Consider the following 15642-nt stretch of genomic DNA (forward strand, 5'->3'; position numbering starts at 1 on the left):
TCAATCTTCAAGCCAGCTTTGTATCTTTCAAGATTAGGAAGGTGATTATAGTTGAATATCAAGCCTGAGAAGCAAAGATGCTAACTGCCGATGATGCCAGCCTCGTCCAGTTTGTGATGAATTTTAATGTCTGCAAATCTCAGCTACTCTGATAGTTGGGGAAAACTGGAATATTGACACATTTCCTTTAAAATTCCTTTTCATCGTTCCTGGGCTTTATTTGTTGAATGTAGCGTCTGACTTCTTCCTATCAAACCATTTCTTTCTGTTCTAAGGCTGCAAATCTGTTCCCCACACTGTGTGTGTCTGTGTGTTTGTGTCTACCATCTGTATTTCAAAAGACCATTGCTGCCCTCTTGTGGAAAAGAGCCACAAGTAGGCAAGTGTCAAGTCTATGTGAGCAAAAAAATTAGGAGGCTTAATTAACCCTAATTAATTAAACTAAATTAACCCTAATCCTAGCCCGTTCCAACTCAACAAAGTTTGTGTCTTATAATAACATGTGTTGGTTAGAAAAGATGGTACCAGACTCTTGATTTATAACCATTTATACTTATTAAGACCAACTTATTGTGATCTTCTGGTCTGGATAAATGTCAGCTAGTCTTAACTATGAATACAGCGGGCTTCAAATCATGAGTTGTGTAGCTAGTTTGTTTGCATTATTCTGATCACTTTTGACTCATCAGAATAGCCAGCTTGGCATCATGGACTGCATGTGTATTTATTTCTTGAATTTATATAGCTGCCTATCTCACATATGTACTTATATATTATTACACAATATGGGCATTTTAAAGCTTGGTTTTCACTTGATAAAAGCCAATGGGCTTTGTAAACCATGGTTTATAGCATGGTGTGCTATCTAGGCTACCAGGTGGCTTAGTTGCTCAACAAATGTGGCTACGGCAAACCAATAGGAAATTGAACCATGTGATTTTTTTTTGTGATTTGTTTCTTCCTAGATCAGAACATGAAGGTGATACCAATACGACCTAAACAGGTGTTTGCATACAGGTGGAAGATAATGCCAGAAGATGGCCCGACTAGATCTGATCCCAGTTGCCTAACTCGCTACTATTACAGCTCAATCAAACCTGCTAAAGACTTAGCATCTGGGCTTATCGGACCCCTCCTGATCTGTTTCAAAGAAACCATGGATCAGAGAGGCAATCAGGTTTGTTTATTGCTACATCATGGCAGAAATAACTGGGGTGTTCCAATAGGAACATTAGGTTAACCACACATTATGCCTGGATGTAGGAAATTTTATATGCTTCTCTTGAGAATTGAAACTTCAGAATTCTTTGGCAGCCCTCAAGGGTTAAGATGTAGCCCTCAGCTCCATCCACGTGGAGTTGCTTCAAGTAAATGTGGTAGTTTTTTTTTCCAGATCTGGTGTTTAAACATCTTATAAACAGGTTATTTGGTGCTACATTTTCACCATGCTTCCAAGGTGATGTAATTGCTAAAGGATTAGATTGAGATTCAGTCATGAAGTTCCCAAGGGCTTTTTGAGACTATCAAAGACAGTCTCACAATTATATCATGTATGCCATCTTAATCATCTTGAAGAAAAAAGCGCTATTAGTATTAATAATTGCTATTCCTACCCATAGAATTGCTCTCCTCCCCCTCTTCCTCTTCCTCCTCCAATTATAGATTCATAGATTTAGAAGAGATATTAGAGTCATCTAATTCAACTCCTTGCTCAGTGCAGGTCCATTGTAGCATCTTTGACAGAGGGCAATCCAACCTCTGAAGACTTTCAAACAACAGAAGTCACCACTTTGTATGGCAGTCTATTCCACTGGCTATTACTAGTATCTTAGTGTGTAATGGGTGAAAGATAGCACTTCCAAATTATACCTAGAATGGAACTGGAAATGAGGTGGAGAATATTTTACAAGAGCAGCAAATGAATATATTCTGCACGGTGACTCTTCATAACATCTTTTATGGTAGATGTTGTAACATACGATCTGAAATCTCTCAATCAGTTCCAGAATCAACGCCGCATCCAATACATTTCAGTCACCTGATTTAGGATGCTACTTGACCACCATCAACAGTTTAAAGCAAGGTGTGTGCCTTAGAACTACTGTTCCTTTGGTTTCAAAGAAGATTGTTGGCAGGGTCATTTGTCCTTCAATGAGGTCATTTTTTGGAGAAGGAAAGACAGATTTACCAGCAACTAATTCACTAGAAACTTTTGATCCATAGCCTGGCATTATTCAATGAGCAGAGACCTCTCTCTTATCACCTTTTTTTTCTCCACCAGAAGAATTCTATGAGATAGACAGGGTTGAAAGATCGTGACAGTCTTACAATAAATCTTTGGTTCGTTGGTCTTCCTGGTCCAAAATCTTAATCTCTAGTTCCCCTCCCAGATTCTGACCCATTTATCGCCTACTTTTGTGATTCCTTCAGATGATTGCCGATGAAGCAAGATTTGTGCTGTTTTCTGTCTTTAATGAAAATTGGAGCTGGTACTTGTCAGAGAATATCAAGCACTCTTGTTCCGATGCAGCCAATGTTAATCCCCAAGATGCTGAGTTCTATGCATCCAACCTCATGTACAGTGAGTGGCTCCAGAATTTTTTTTTTAAAAAAAATAATGTGGAGAACAGTGAAAGAAAGATAAGAATGTCACATGTGCCTTTCTTACATGATAAGAATGTCACATGTGTCTTTCTAGCTGAAGTTGTTGTGGAAGGTGTAATCATGCTACTCCAAGTTGGATACCAAATTTCCTTATATAGTCAAAAATTGAAAATTGGCTGTTGCTATTTCTTTCTTCTTCTATGGGACAGGTTTTCTACATAGGTATAGCTTCCTGTCTTCCTAACATTTGTTTTGGAGCAAAGCTGTATAAATAGTAAAACCACTACTTATCCCCTTTCAGTGGGAACCAGTGTAGCGTAGGGATTAATTTACGGGCCAGAGTTGCAAGTTTAAGTCTTCTGCAACTGAGTGACTTTGGGCTTTACAGTAGTCTTTCTCTGTCTCAAAGGACTATTGTTATTGTGAAGTTAAAACTAAGGCAGAATTCCATATAACCCACCTCAGGTTTATTGGGAAAAAGATGAGATACAAAATGATAATAATGTCATCAATCATGATAAATAATCGGATGAGCTTTCCCCAGATCCAGTCCCGGATCCTTAGATACAACTGGACTTTCTAGAGCAGTGGTTCTCAACCTTTTTAATGCCGCGACCCCCAACCGGTCGTAAGTCGAGGACTATTCAAGTGGTGCAAGCACTGTTTGCAGAATGGGACTTTTGGCTGGCTCAGCAGGGCAGAGACAGCCTGGACAATTCCTATTGGCTTTTGAAAGCCAATAGAATTAGACTCTATTCAAGAGAGTCTATTCTATTGGCTTTCAAAAGCCAATAGAATAAAAGGGAGTAGCACAGCTAAGGAAAAGGGGAAAACAATGGCGGACTGCGTTGTTTGGCGACCCCCGTGAAATGGTCGTTCGACCCCAAATGGGGTCCCGACCCACAGGTTGAGAACCGCTGTTCTAGAGGCCATTCTGGGTGAGAGTGATGAGATTGTTGTCCAGTCTTTGATGACATGGTCCCTTCCATATACCGTGGATCAATTCTCTTGAGTACTACAAGGTTTTTAGTGTTGTTGAAATTCTTTTTACTTCATAATTCTCTTTTCTGCCTCTTCTTCCAGGTATCAATGGATATGTCTTTGATAATCTTCAAATGAAACTCTGCCAGAACCAAGTGGTATATTGGTATGTCCTGAATGTGGGGGCCCAGAGTGAGATCCTCTCTGTCTTTTTCTCTGGAAACACTTTTAAGCACAACACGGTCTCTGAGGAGGTCCTGGCAATCTACCCCTTCTCTGGCGAGACAGTTATCATGTCCATGGATAATCCAGGTTAGGCTGACATTAATTGTTCTTTGAAGAAATTTGGGGGCTTCGGAGGTTGACGAGTTAGAATCCCCACCCTTCCTGACCATTTTTTTTTAATTGAAAATTTTTAAAATTTTTACAAGAAAAAACAACCCTCCCCAACCCTCCCACTCCCTCCCTCAACCTTCCCAGAGCTGAATATAGGCTTAATTAAAGTTTCTTAAATTCTTAAAAAAAGTATAAACCATAGATAAATCTAAATACATTACTTAAACAACTAATAGAATTATTAACAATAATATATATATAAAAAAACATAAATATTAAAGAAAAGAAAAAAAATGCTTGAAAAAAAAAGAATAAAGAGAAAGAAAGAAGAAAAGAAATATAAGAAAATAGAATAAAAATAAAAAATATAAGGAAAAAGAAAAAATAATACAGTCTATAAAATATTAAAATTTATATATAAATTATTAAAAAACTAAATAATATTTTTATATCCAACTTGTGTTGTATAAAATCTATCCATTTTTCCCATACCACAAAAAACTTCTCTTGCGATTGATCCTTTAAAAAAGCCGAAATCTTTGCCATTTCCGCCAGATAAGATACTTTAGAAAACCACTCTTGCAAAGTAGGCAAAGATTCCTTCTTCCAATATTGCCCTACTAACAACCTTGCGGCTGTCCCACCTTCCTGACCATTGACCATAGGGCAGATGTTGCTACAAATTGGAATCCAACAGATGTCCTCCAGATGCTCTGGATGAAAATAATTGGAAAACATATGAGAGTTATAAACTTATAACATCATTTAGTCCCTTCATCCAAATCCCAGGACACAATTAAAAAAAAAAACTCACCTGGAAAGAAAGTTGCCTAACTTTCAGATATTTCCTAAACTTTGACAGTTAAGAATTATAGCTAGCAAAAAGTGCAACAAATGTTGAATGATACAAAACAGGGGGATCTTTAGATCTTTAGGACTGGAAAAAATGGAATTAATTGAAAATATTATTAATGAAGAGGTGATGGACATTTCAGTTCAGTCTTATCTAGGAAAAAGACAACAATCTTGCATTCAATGTCAAAGAGGTTTAAATAGTTCTCAGAAGCACTTTAATGAATTCACTTGACCTATTCCATTTTCACAATGCCCTTACCTTCTTGACAATAAAAAGATTGATCAATGAAATTCATTATGAATCTTTATTTCTGGATGGTATTATGTTACTAGAAGCTTGACAAGTGTGCACCCCTTTGAAGGCTGAAGGCCATTCTTGGTTTCTGACTGGCATGCTAGAGGTCACAGTCCCCAACTTAAATCTTTTCTCCAGTTGCAACAATTTGGTAATAATGTTTGAAGGTTTCTTCGTGATTTCTAGGTCATATTAACTCTGAGGTTCCAGATTATGCATCTCTGATATAATCTGTATGTTATTTAAATCTTCCTCTCATTTTATTTCTTGGTTTTTCTTTGGTTTTGTTTTTCCTTTTCTCTGAGACAGGGAGATGGATGGTGGGATGCTTGAATCCTAATTTTCGAAAACAAGGAATGAGAGCTAAATTAAGTATTTTTGTATGTCGCCAAGAAGAGTATGTTGACCAGGACTATGAAGAGTACTACGATGAAGGCATTCCATCTGATTATATCAGTGAAGCCAATACTCTACAGGCAAGAGGCTTCTCCAAGAAAAGTAGACGTCTCCAACTATGCCCAAACCAGCATCTGAATGCTACCTCACTTTCAGAAGATGGGAGGCTGAACTGCCTCGAGCAATCTAACCATCTTCTCAAAGAAAACCATCACAAGAATTCCACTGGCCCACTCATTTCTCCTGGGAAACCCTTATCCCTAGATAAGCCCTTGTTTGACATCTTGCCCAAGGATGCTTTCCCCATAGAAGAACAATTGCCCCTACTGAAGCAAAGTTTTGAAGAACACTCTCCTTCAGAAAACTCAGCACTTGCACAGGAGATATCACATCATAATAATCTTTGGTTAGCAAGTTCAGCCAATTTAGATAGAAAAGCTCTTGGTGTAGGAATTCACAGGCCAATTGATGGTGCTGGGAACTCTTCATCTTTAAGTGAACTTCTTTCCTTTGGTAATAATGATATCCATACCATGTCCCACAATGAAGCCATCGAGGCAAAGCCTCCGAAGAAGACTCCTCAAGATAACAAGAGGGAGAAGATTATGGAGCTCAAGAGAAATCCAACTGCGGGATTGCCAAATCTTTTGAACAGACAAAACCCCTTATATGATATTATGGACAGGCCTCTCCATGTTAACAGTATCAAAAATGATAATGATAGGTTCCCTATAAGTCTCTCTTCTACTAATACTAAAAGAGATAGCTTTCCTCTACAAGGAGATTTTGAAGAAATAAACCAAGAAAAGCACCTCCAAGTAAAAGAATGTTTGTCCAGTTTCAAGGCTGCACCCAGTAAGACCAGTGTCACAAATTCCCATGGAGCCTTACATGTATTTATGGAGCAAAATGTTACACAAAGTAGGTCAATTTTAAGAATTCCCCAGGTAAATGTATCTGGGAAAGGGGATATTTCACACCTAGAAGGAACCTCTCCATCACAGTTAGCTGGCCTGGGAAGGAGTATCAGTTCTAACCCAAAAGAGAGTCAGTCAAAACTATACCAAGGGAGTTTAGAAATGTCAACACATGGGACAAAGTCAGTGACTTGTCCACAGCAGTCCCACGGTTGCAACAGACACTTGGGAAAGAGGTCTGCAAAATCACAGGAAGTCACTTTGGATGAAATAGCTGCTAGAGCAGACATCCAAGCAAAAACTTCCAGCAAGAGTGATAAAAGAGTTCAGCCATTGCTCAACTTCCTCGGGACAAGGAATAAGACTGAATCTTCTATAACAAGACCTCCCTTAACAGGTAGAGCTAAAGGAGATGGTCAAATAACAAATGATGGCAGAACCACAGCTTCATATTATTCTCTACGGAACATAATCCAATATAATCTAAGCTTATCCCCAGCAATGAAGAATGTAATCAATACCACTGTGATTCCTCATCATTTTAGAACAGAAACAAGGGTCCATCACAAGGAAACAAGGCAAGGACTGATTTCAAATGATTTTCCAGAAGGAAATATTTCAGAAGTCAACTTTATCTCTCCAAAAGACACAGAACAAGCACATACATCTAACCCTCCCAAAGATGCACCAATTATGAGACAAACTGGCCCAGAAAATCTTTTGCAATTGCAGCTGAGGAAGTCTAGTGGAGATCGGGAACAAATGTTAAGAAATGAATCTTTGAAGGCTACCATTAAAAGACAGGAGATGAACATCTCACAACAAACTCCATCAGCAAATGATATGCTCTCTCAAGACCTTCTGGCATCTAACCAGAACATTCAAGGGCAGCTGTTGAAGGAAATCAATAGCTCAATAGAAATGAATGGGTTGAATGATGAACAAAGAGAGACTCCCAGCTCAAGAGATGAGACAGCAGTACTCAAAGGGAAAGAAGAAGTGGGAATCTCACTCAGCAAGGATTCAGAGACCGAGTTTCATGTGAAGGTCTCCAGAACCTCCTTAGATGTCAGTCAACCAGCAGGAGAAAAATTCTCAAGACCTATGAAAGTCAAATCTGAGTATGATGAATATAGCAATACAGAGGAGATGAAGGAGGGCTTTGATATCTATGAAGATGAACAGGATCCCCGTATGTTCACGGGGAAAATCCGACAATATTACATTGCTGCAGTTGAGGTGACCTGGGATTATGGCAGCTCTATTCCCTCCCCATATCTGAGAGACAAGTAAGTTTTCCCCATCCTTTTGCCTAAATTTCTCAGGTTATTCCGTGGGCTTTGTGGCTAAATGAGATTTGAATCCTGTTTTTATTTGTAATTTAAAGTCAATATTGATTGACTTAAAGAACAGAATAACACATTGGAAGGGACCTTGGAGGTCTTTTAGTCCAACCCCTGCTCAAGCAGGAGACCATATACCATTTCAGACAAATGGTCGTCAAATCTCTCCTTAAAAACCTCCAGTGATGGATCAAACCACAACTTCTGGAGGCAAGCTGTTCCACTGCTTAATTGTTCTCTCACTGTCAGGAAATGTTTTTGATAGATCAGTATTGCCGCTTGATTGGAGAAAGAGAACAAAAAGTCAGAGGTAACAGTTATGACAGAATTCATGGGTGTCGTTGAATATTCACTTTGTGCTCTTTGCCATATAACTGTCGCAGTGGTTCCACATTTTGGAAGAGTAGAACAGCTGCCATTTTGTAAATGGAACTATTCACCAAAGACTTGAGAAAAGGCGGTTTGTTTGCTCGAGGCTAGAAAAGAACTATAATTGACCAAGTAGCAAAACTAAAAAGTAGTACCAGGAAGCATAAGAAGAACTAATTGCAGAGGACTTGGGCAGAAATCAGACTAACAAGACTAACGAGAGAGAAAAGAAGGAGAAATATTACAAACTGCATACAATTTTAGCCTATCTAGCTCTGGGTGGAATTAGAAAGGTATCATTTCATCATACCAGTTGCTTGTATTCTATGCACAGTGATCCAAGGACCAGCTGGAGAAAGCTCTCTAGAAGTTATAAGAAAGTTGTTTTCCAAGAATATTTTGACAGCACTTTTACCCGACAGATGGTCCGTGGAGAGCTAGATGAACATCTGGGTATTCTGGGACCATACATCCGTGGACAGGTCGAAGATACAATCGTGGTAAGATATAGGGGTGTGGGTGGAAAATATTGGCAGGTCAAATCTCCCATAATTAAACTGGACTTTTTTTTTAAAAAAAGGAATATTTTGCCTTTGAAATCCCACTCCTATATTTGCCATTTATTGATGTTTCTATCCTATCTTCTTTGCAATGTCAGCCATCTGAGGACATCCAAGTGAAAATTAGTTCCAAGATGAAAATATTGGATAATCATCTGACAACCTCATGATGAGTTGTGGGATTAAAGATGGCCCTGGTTCCTTGTTCCCTTTTTATTCCTTCTCTAAATGGGAAGCCAGCCAATGTAGACGATAACAGTTTATTTTGTGAGCAATGTCAGAATCTGGGAGTTCGTTTGTTCTACTCTTCTAGTGTGTAACTCACATCCAAAAGCTGACAGATGAAATCAGCTTTTTGAAGAAGTGTGGAGAAATCACACCTCCTTGATTTTATTTGCTTGTCTCTACTCACCACAGTCACAAGAGTCTATGGTAAAAAAAAAAAAAGAAAAATAAAGCATCCATAGCTTAAATTAAAACTGATAACCAGCAAATCATTCAAAACACAATTACAGTTGCAATCATTCTGGGCATTTTGGTCACCAAAGGACCTCTGGAAAATTTTTGTTTCTCATAGCTTTCTGAAGGTGAGGACCAATCTTGCTTCAAATTGGTTTCGTTGACGGTTTTGTCAGTTATCTAAAGAGTAGCAACGGCAATAACACTTAGACTTATAGACCGCTTCATAGTACTTTTTACAGCCCTCTCTAAGTGGTTTACAGAGTCAGCCTATTGCCCCCAACAATCTGAGCCTTCATTTTACTGACCTCAGAAGGATGGAAGGCTGAGCCAACCCTGAGCCGGTCAGGATCGAACTCCTGGCAGTGAGCAGTGTGTTAGCCTGCAATACTGCATTCTAACCACTGCGCCACCATGGCTCCTAGAACAAAGAAGTTCTAGGGTTTCCTGTAGCCCAAAGTTTGTGGGTTCCTCAACCTTCTCCATATTCTACTTCTCATGTTTCTCCCTCTTATTAGGTGACTTTCAAGAATATGGCTTCCCGACCATATTCTTTTCATTCGAACTTGCTGCCCTATGAAGGGAGCCAGGAAGATGCAGAAAACCAGAAGCCAGAGGCTGTTCAGCCAAACCAAGTTCGCCAGTATTCCCTCAAGGTGTTGCCTGAAATGGCTCCTGGTTCCAGTGAATTTGACTGCAGAGCATGGGCTTACTTCTCCAGCGTTAACCTGGTACATGGGGAATTCTTATTTTCTACTGGGGTTACCAACATCCGAAGTTTAGAGGTACAGAAACCTGAAACTCAGATCAGGAATTTGCAGAGGTTAAGCACCACAATCCCTGTTTGCATGTGCAGAGTAAGTTAGGGGGGGGGGCTTTCTGACAGATTTAAATTTTGCTCTCCAATGAAATGACCCAAATAAAGGAGACAAGTGAATAAATAAATAAACCCAAAGGACTGTCTTGTATAATAAAGGGTGTATGGCCACTGTACATATATGCATGCCCAGTTTTCTGGTTTATAATAAAACAGTGACTTATTAACTAAGCCAGTTCTTTCGGCACAAATTAAAATAGTTAGCTGAGTTAGTTAAGCCTATTACATCTCTGTTGTAAATTATACACTTACAACTGTAAACTGTAAAGCCAGTATGAAAGCCAAATATATTAACATTGAAAGCAAATAATAAAAAAGATAATTTCAAGGGCGCTTTAATGCATTTCTAATGGTAAACAAAAAAGCCAGCAAGCTGGATGCTCTGAATGAATGTCCTTTAAAAATAAGGCCGTTCTGAGGTAATGTCATTCTTTTTTTCTGTTTCTCTTCCTCCCTCTTCTGTTCCAGGAAAAAGACCTGCATTCCGGTCTTATTGGACCTCTGATTATTTGCCAGGCTTCGGTGATCCGTACCACACACATCAGACAATTGGCTATCCAGGAATTTTCCTTACTCTTCACCATCTTTGATGAAACCAAGAGCTGGTATTTTGCTGAGAACTTTGAAAAGAGCTGCCCGTCTCCTTGCCCCATCCAGATGGACGATCCTGTCCTTAAAAGCAACCATACCTTCTATGGTAAAGATAGTCCTTCCATCCCTGTTCTTTCCTGCTTCTCTTTCTGGGCTCCCCAAAGAATGGTTAGGAAAACCAAACTAACGTGGCTGCCCCCCTCCCAAATACAGATAGTCCTCAGCTTACAACAGCTCATTTAGTGACCGTTCAGATTGTAACGATACTGTAAAAAGGGACTTATGACCGCTTTCCACAATTACAGCTTTTCACAATTACAGCGTCCGCATGGTCACGTGAGCAAGATTCATACACTTGGCAACTGACTCATATTTATGACGCTTGCGGTGTCCCGGGACCACGGGATCCCCTTTGCAAACTTCTGACAAGCAAAGTCGACGGGGAAGCCAGATTCACTTAACGACCGGATTACTAACTGAGCAAGGGCAATGGTTCACTTAACATCTTTGGCATGAAAGCTTGTAAAAATGGGGCAACGTTCACTTAACAAACGTTAAGAAATTTTGGGCTCAATGGTGGTCTTCAATGGAGGCCTACCGATAAATCTACTCGTGGAATCTGATCACCAATTCTTCTGGGTTGTGGTCCCCTCAATGCTTCCTTTTTTGCTTTGTGAACTCCCTGGAATGAGCAGCCCTTCCAATCTTCTAAGAAAAAAGGGATGTTCTGCCTTCCTTTCTAGCAGGCATAAATGGTAATGTTCCTCACCCTGCTTTCCTTAATTGTACCTAGAGTTTAAATTGCTAATTAAGACACAGCTGAATTCAACCTGGACGTTCTCCATTCTCTTTTCCCCAGCGATCAATGGCCACGTGAGAGACACGTTGCCAGGGCTGGTGATGGGACTACATCAGCGGGTCAGGTGGTATCTGCTGAATGCAGGTGGTATTGAGGACATCCACGCTGTCCATTTCCATGGGCAGGTTTTCACCATCCGAATGGACGAGGAGTACCGTTTGGCCATCTACAACCTCTTCCCCGGTAAGGCACAATATGAGTAGTTAAACATGCATCCCCTTTGCTGCTCCACACCTGAATTTAGCAAGAACAACTTCTTTAACCATAGAATGACAGACTTGGAGGCAGCTACATAAGTCCTCACGTTCAATCTTCTGCTGCTCAGTTCAGAGATTTGAAACAGCTAAACTATCTATGGCAGGTTCTCTCAAGCTCAGCGACTTTAAGATGCGTGGACCTCAACTCCCAGAACTCCCAGTCATGAATTCTGGGAGCCAGTCATGAATTCTGGGAGTTGAAGTCCACCCATCTTAAAGTCACTGAGGTTGAGGAAAATTAACCTACAGTGATACAAATAAGCTTAGAACTGTTGCCATCTTTGATATTTCCTCCCTTTATTTCTAGGAGAACCCTAGAATGGATCTTAGAAATCATTTTACTTCAACCCCCTTCACAGTGTAGAAATACTGCAGCTAGATTAGTCCTGAGAGACAGTTCTCCAGTGTCTGCTTATGCAGAATCAATTCAACGGGGTAGAAATTGTGTAAATTGAAATTCAATGGTGAAAAAAGCAAGGTTCTATATTTAGGCAAGAAAAACCAAATGCACAAGTACAGCATAGGTGGCACCATGCTCAATAGTAGTAACTGTGAGAGGGACCTCGGAGTCCTAGTAGACAATCACATAAATATGAGCCAGCAGTGTGCTGCAGCTGCCAAAAAGGCCAACACAGTGCTAGGCTGCATTAACAGAGGGATAAAATCAAGATCACGTGAAGTATTAATACCACTCTTCAATGCCTTGGTAAGGCCACACTTGGAATACTGCATTCAGTTTTGGTCACCACGATGTAAAAAAGATGTTGAGACTCTAGAAAGAGTACAGAGAAGAGCAACAAAGATGATTAGGGGACTGGCGGCTAAAACATATAAGGAACGGTTGCGAGAATTGGGTATGTCTAGTTTAACGAAGAGAAGGACAAGGGGGGACATGATAGCAGTATTCCAATATCTCAGGGGCTGCCATAAAGAAGAGGGAATTAAGCTATTTTCCAAAGCACCTGAAGGCAGGACAAGAAGCAACGGGTGGAAACTAATCAAGGAGAGAAGCAACTAGAACTAAGGAGAAACTTCCTGACAGTGAGAACAATTAATCAGTGGAACAGCCTGCCTCCAGAAGCAGTAAATGTTCCAACACTGGAAGTTTTTAAGAAGAGACTGGACAGCCATTTGTCTGAAATGGTGTAGGGTTTCCTGCCTGAGCAGGGGGTTGGACTAGATGACCTCCAAGGTCCCTTCCAACTTTACTACTATTACTATTACTATTACTAAATAGAACTAAACATGTGAGGAATCCACAATCCATTGAAGCAGCTTCCTCTTCCTCCTCTTCCTCCTCTTTATTACTATGCCATCAATGCTTTACAAGTATATTAGTAATCCTTAAAGGTGTCTTGTAAAATGGGCATTGACACTATCCTTACATAATCAGAGGGAGGACTGAAAGAATAAGGACATTGCCCAAACTCTCCTAATTTGCTTAATGGAACTTAAATGATGGCACGAAACAGGGAGAGTAGGATAAGATGTCTAGCAGCAGTTCTCCAAATCATCAGTAGAGACAGACTTTCACCAAACACAACTTTGTGCTGAAAAAACATCCGAAGACAGGCCAAAGTTTTGATATCTTAGATTGGCTGTATCCAATTTGAATACAGAGCACTTGGAATTCATGCATCCTAACTTTATCCTGTCTTCTATAAAATATTACTAATCAGAGCTTCCAGACACTTGTCCTGGGAGTCGCCGTTTCCATTACAAATTCTGACCTCAGCTAGTGCACTAATTCTTCCTATAGATTAGGGAAGACTTTGGGGACCAAAGCAATCACCTTCTTGAGCTGTAGGAAGCTCCTTAGATGAAGATCCCACCAGATCTCTGCAATGTGCCTTGATACCCTTCAAGATATGTGAAATCTTGTTCCATAAAACTTAGCAGCCAGAACAAGAGATTTGTTGATCGTCTATTATTCTTGCAACCTCTGGTAGGTGCCTTCGAGACAGTGGAAATGCGTCCATCTCGTCCTGGAATTTGGCGGGTGGAGTGTGCGGTTAGTGAGCACGAACAGGCAGGAATGAGTGCCCTCTTCCTCGTGTACAACAAGGGTAAGACATTGAGCAGTTCCTCAACAACGAAGATCTACAGGTAGTCCTTGACTTGTGAAGGTCACGTAGCAACCATTTAAAGTTATATCCGGTATATATATACTGAAAGGAGTTACAGTATGTCCTGGATCCAGTTATATATACTGTAAGGAGACTTATAGTATGTCCTGGATCCAAAGTTCTGAAGTTGCTCCTCTCCCTGGTCACGTGACTACACTTCAGGCACTGGCAACATGGCTGCGTGTCTCACAGCCCCGTGACCATATTAATGACAGTTTTGCCAAAAACTAGCAGTTACTTCTGGCTTTTGGCACAACCACATCCGTAGTGAACCATTGGCTTGCTTCATGACTAAAGCATTTGCTTAAGGACCATGCTACCCTTTTTACCACTGTCATGCTTGCTTAATGACTGTCACAAAAGATACTCAAAAACCGGATCGGTCATGTGATCGGCGGTCATTTTGTCACCGTACTTTTTACCCTTTGGTTTCAGATTGCCAGAGTCCTCTAGGCTTAGCTTCTGGATATATTGCTGACTCTCAGATCACAGCCTCAGGACACTATGGTGAGAAATTGAATATTACTTTCTTCCCTGGTTTTCTTCTATATTTTTTTGTTAAGAAAGAATGGGGATTTTATGCAGATATTGTCTAGGGATATTTATTGTGAAAAAGACTGACAAATATTCAATGAAATCATAACATTATATGCCAGTGGTTCTCAACCTTTTTAATGCCGTGACCCCCAACCGGTCGTAAGTCGAGGACTACTCAACCAGTCGTAAGTCGCGGACTACTCAACTGGTGCAGCACCGTTTGCAGAATGGGACTTTTGGCGGGCTCAGCAGGGCAGAGACAACCTGGACAATTCCTATTGGCTTTTGAAAGCCAATAGAACTAGACTCTATTCAAGAGAGTCTATTCTATTGGCTTTCAAAAGCCAATAGAATAAAAGGGAGTAGCACAGCTAAGGAAAAGGGGGGAAAAATGGTGGACTGCGTTGTTTGGCGACCCCCGTGAAATGGTCGTTCGACCCCAAATGGGGTCCCGACCCATAGGTTGAGAACCACTGTTATATGCAATTATATATATTCTTGGCTGGTTGCTTCCATCACCAGTCCATCTATTCTATCTCTCTTAATATAAGTAGTTTGGGGAAATATTATTGCATGGTTACCCCAATGAGTGTCATCATCATTCTCTCTTAGATACTGACACCATTTTTGGTTACCGCTGCCCCATTGGCTATTTATTTTCTGCCTTATTTGTGTCACCACGTGGGTAGGAACCCCTGGCTTTGGTCTTAAGGTCCAATCCAAGATCTACCACTAAGGAATATCAGCTATTGAAAGGCAAAAGCTTGCTAAATCTTCAGGTTCTAGTTTCTTGTCTTCTTCCTTTGGTCCAAGGTGAATGGGTCCCCAGTCTGGCCAGGTTGGACAAATCTGGGTCAATCAATGCTTGGAGGAGTGACCAAAAGAACTCCTGGATCCAGGTAGGCTTGATCATTAGGATGGAGAGATTCTGCAGGTAAATAACAAGCAGGCATAATAGGATGCAGAATCATCAGGGGCCCGTCTTCTTTTAGACAACAGAAAAAGTGAAAGTAATTCACCCGAGTGACCGAGTCGTCTACCACAAAAACTAGATCTTGTAACACTATTTAAGAGTAGCAGCTTTATGAGCAGCACTATTAGCAGCACTGTTTATTAGCAGCAGTTTTCAGGCTAGATCAGGTCTAATATAACTGGATAGCAATGATTCCTCTGCCACCACTTGAAATGAGAGTCACCCTTTAAATCAGTGGTTCTTAACCTGGGCGATATTGCCCCCCAGGGGGTGATTTCATTTTTCAGGGGGGTGATGGAACGAAAAG

General features: G+C 40.4%; 1 protein-coding gene across 2 annotated transcripts in view; it reads left to right on the top strand.

Moving 5' to 3' along the window:
* The window catches only part of F8 (coagulation factor VIII), a 38076-nt gene that overhangs the window by 15090 nt on the left and 7344 nt on the right, over window positions 1-15642 (top strand). For both annotated transcript variants that reach the window (XM_039331382.1, XM_039331392.1), the window contains exons 11-21: window positions 966-1177; window positions 2431-2581; window positions 3688-3897; window positions 5381-7673; window positions 8431-8596; window positions 9634-9846; window positions 10461-10689; window positions 11443-11625; window positions 13649-13765; window positions 14261-14332; window positions 15176-15261. In XM_039331382.1, coding sequence (XP_039187316.1) covers window positions 966-1177; window positions 2431-2581; window positions 3688-3897; window positions 5381-7673; window positions 8431-8596; window positions 9634-9846; window positions 10461-10689; window positions 11443-11625; window positions 13649-13765; window positions 14261-14332; window positions 15176-15261 — 3932 coding nt within the window. The remainder of the gene's footprint in view (window positions 1-965; window positions 1178-2430; window positions 2582-3687; window positions 3898-5380; window positions 7674-8430; window positions 8597-9633; window positions 9847-10460; window positions 10690-11442; window positions 11626-13648; window positions 13766-14260; window positions 14333-15175; window positions 15262-15642) is intronic.

This window comes from Crotalus tigris, unplaced genomic scaffold, assembly GCF_016545835.1.
Source record: "Crotalus tigris isolate CLP2741 ecotype Arizona unplaced genomic scaffold, ASM1654583v1 scf7180000017622.5263843, whole genome shotgun sequence".
NCBI lineage: Eukaryota > Metazoa > Chordata > Lepidosauria > Squamata > Viperidae > Crotalus > Crotalus tigris.